Source organism: Poecilia reticulata, unplaced genomic scaffold (assembly GCF_000633615.1).
Source record: "Poecilia reticulata strain Guanapo unplaced genomic scaffold, Guppy_female_1.0+MT scaffold_1326, whole genome shotgun sequence".
Lineage (NCBI taxonomy): Eukaryota > Metazoa > Chordata > Actinopteri > Cyprinodontiformes > Poeciliidae > Poecilia > Poecilia reticulata.
In genome coordinates this window covers 3,549-4,778 of record NW_007616062.1, presented here as the reverse complement: position 1 = coordinate 4,778, position 1,230 = coordinate 3,549, and the positions used below count along the sequence as shown (strand labels likewise).

The window sequence follows — 1,230 nt, the reverse complement described above, 5'->3', positions numbered from 1 at the left end:
TTGCACCAAAAATATTCTTGGTGTCCAGGTAGCTGATGAGATCCTTCACCCAGGGGGCTGAAGGTTTGACACACAGCTGACGGCCGGCCACCGTATTCAGCCTGGATGTGAAAAAGGAAGAGGAGAGTGTCAGCAGATTCAGGAGCAGGTTTAGTGTCACTGGTGCAACTTCTGTAACAGTGAATACTCACAAGATGGCAGAGTTGTAGCAGCGCTGACTGGTTTTGATGTAGCTCACAACTCTTTCTTTTGACACCGGCTTGTCATTGAAATTGAAGCAGCACTTCTTTGGGCCAACTCCACGCAGGCCTGCCAACAGAAAACAGAGTGAATATCTSAGMGACATCATCAGGTTCATCTATATGAGTTCCCTTTCTTAATTTYCTGTTAAACTGTGAAAAGGCRAYATCTGAAATGGCTTCTTTTTAAATAGYAGAGACTGTGCTTGTTCCACTTTCTCTGACTGCCTTTGTTTGTATCTGCTTTMYATTATTTTGGTCAAAATTAAATATGTGAGGTTTGAGAAGACAGAAGATTTTGAACTTATTTGATGTGAAAATCAAAACACAGATTTAGAAAAAAAGTTATGAATATACTTACAAGTGTGTTTATGTGTAGATTAAATTTATTTCTATCTATTTTGATGCTTCTTTTCTAAAATTTCAATATGTACGTTTTGAAAAAACAAAACTTCTTTTCTAAAAATCGATGAACTATAAAGTCGTGGATGCTCATTTATCAGCAAGWCAGCAGCTAAACGTCAATATTTTGACAAGTTTTTAAAGAATTAAATATGCATTTTTGTGCATATTTAAATGCATTTAAAGATGCATATCTTTAACACATCTTGATTACATGTCAGGAKAATGTAATCCTGACATTATCCCATGGATTATTATTTCAGTTATTATATAAGGTAGTTCAGCATATTTTAAACTCACTGTATTTATTTTATCATAAAAACTTATTTTAGAATTTTAAATTAGTTTGATAATGATTAAATGTATTAWATAGTTTCTATTTTCAAARTGTCATCTTACCTTCAGTGACAGCGATGAAGRCCACCATCATCACAATCGCAGACAGAGCAAAACGAGACATCCTGGTGTGTTTGTTGGTGTCAGGGAGCAGCAGTGGGTTGAAAATCTCAGCTAAGTTCAGCTTGTTACCTCTGCTGTTTGAGCTCCATCCGCCTTCATATTTATACATGAGAAAAGGGAAACACCACCC

The 1,230-nt window shown here is 36.0% G+C and overlaps 1 protein-coding gene across 1 annotated transcript; it reads right to left on the bottom strand.

The window, feature by feature from the left end:
• Window positions 1–6: 6 nt before the first annotated feature.
• LOC103461402 (monocyte chemotactic protein 1B-like) lies at window positions 7–1,194 on the bottom strand (the record flags this gene model as incomplete). The annotated part of the gene is made up of 3 exons (XM_008403703.2): window positions 1,041–1,194; window positions 192–309; window positions 7–101 (listed from the first exon to the last, which is right to left on the bottom strand). Coding segments are annotated over exons 1-3 (274 nt in total), but the record flags the coding sequence as incomplete, so codon positions are not given.
• Window positions 1,195–1,230: the final 36 nt, after the last annotated feature.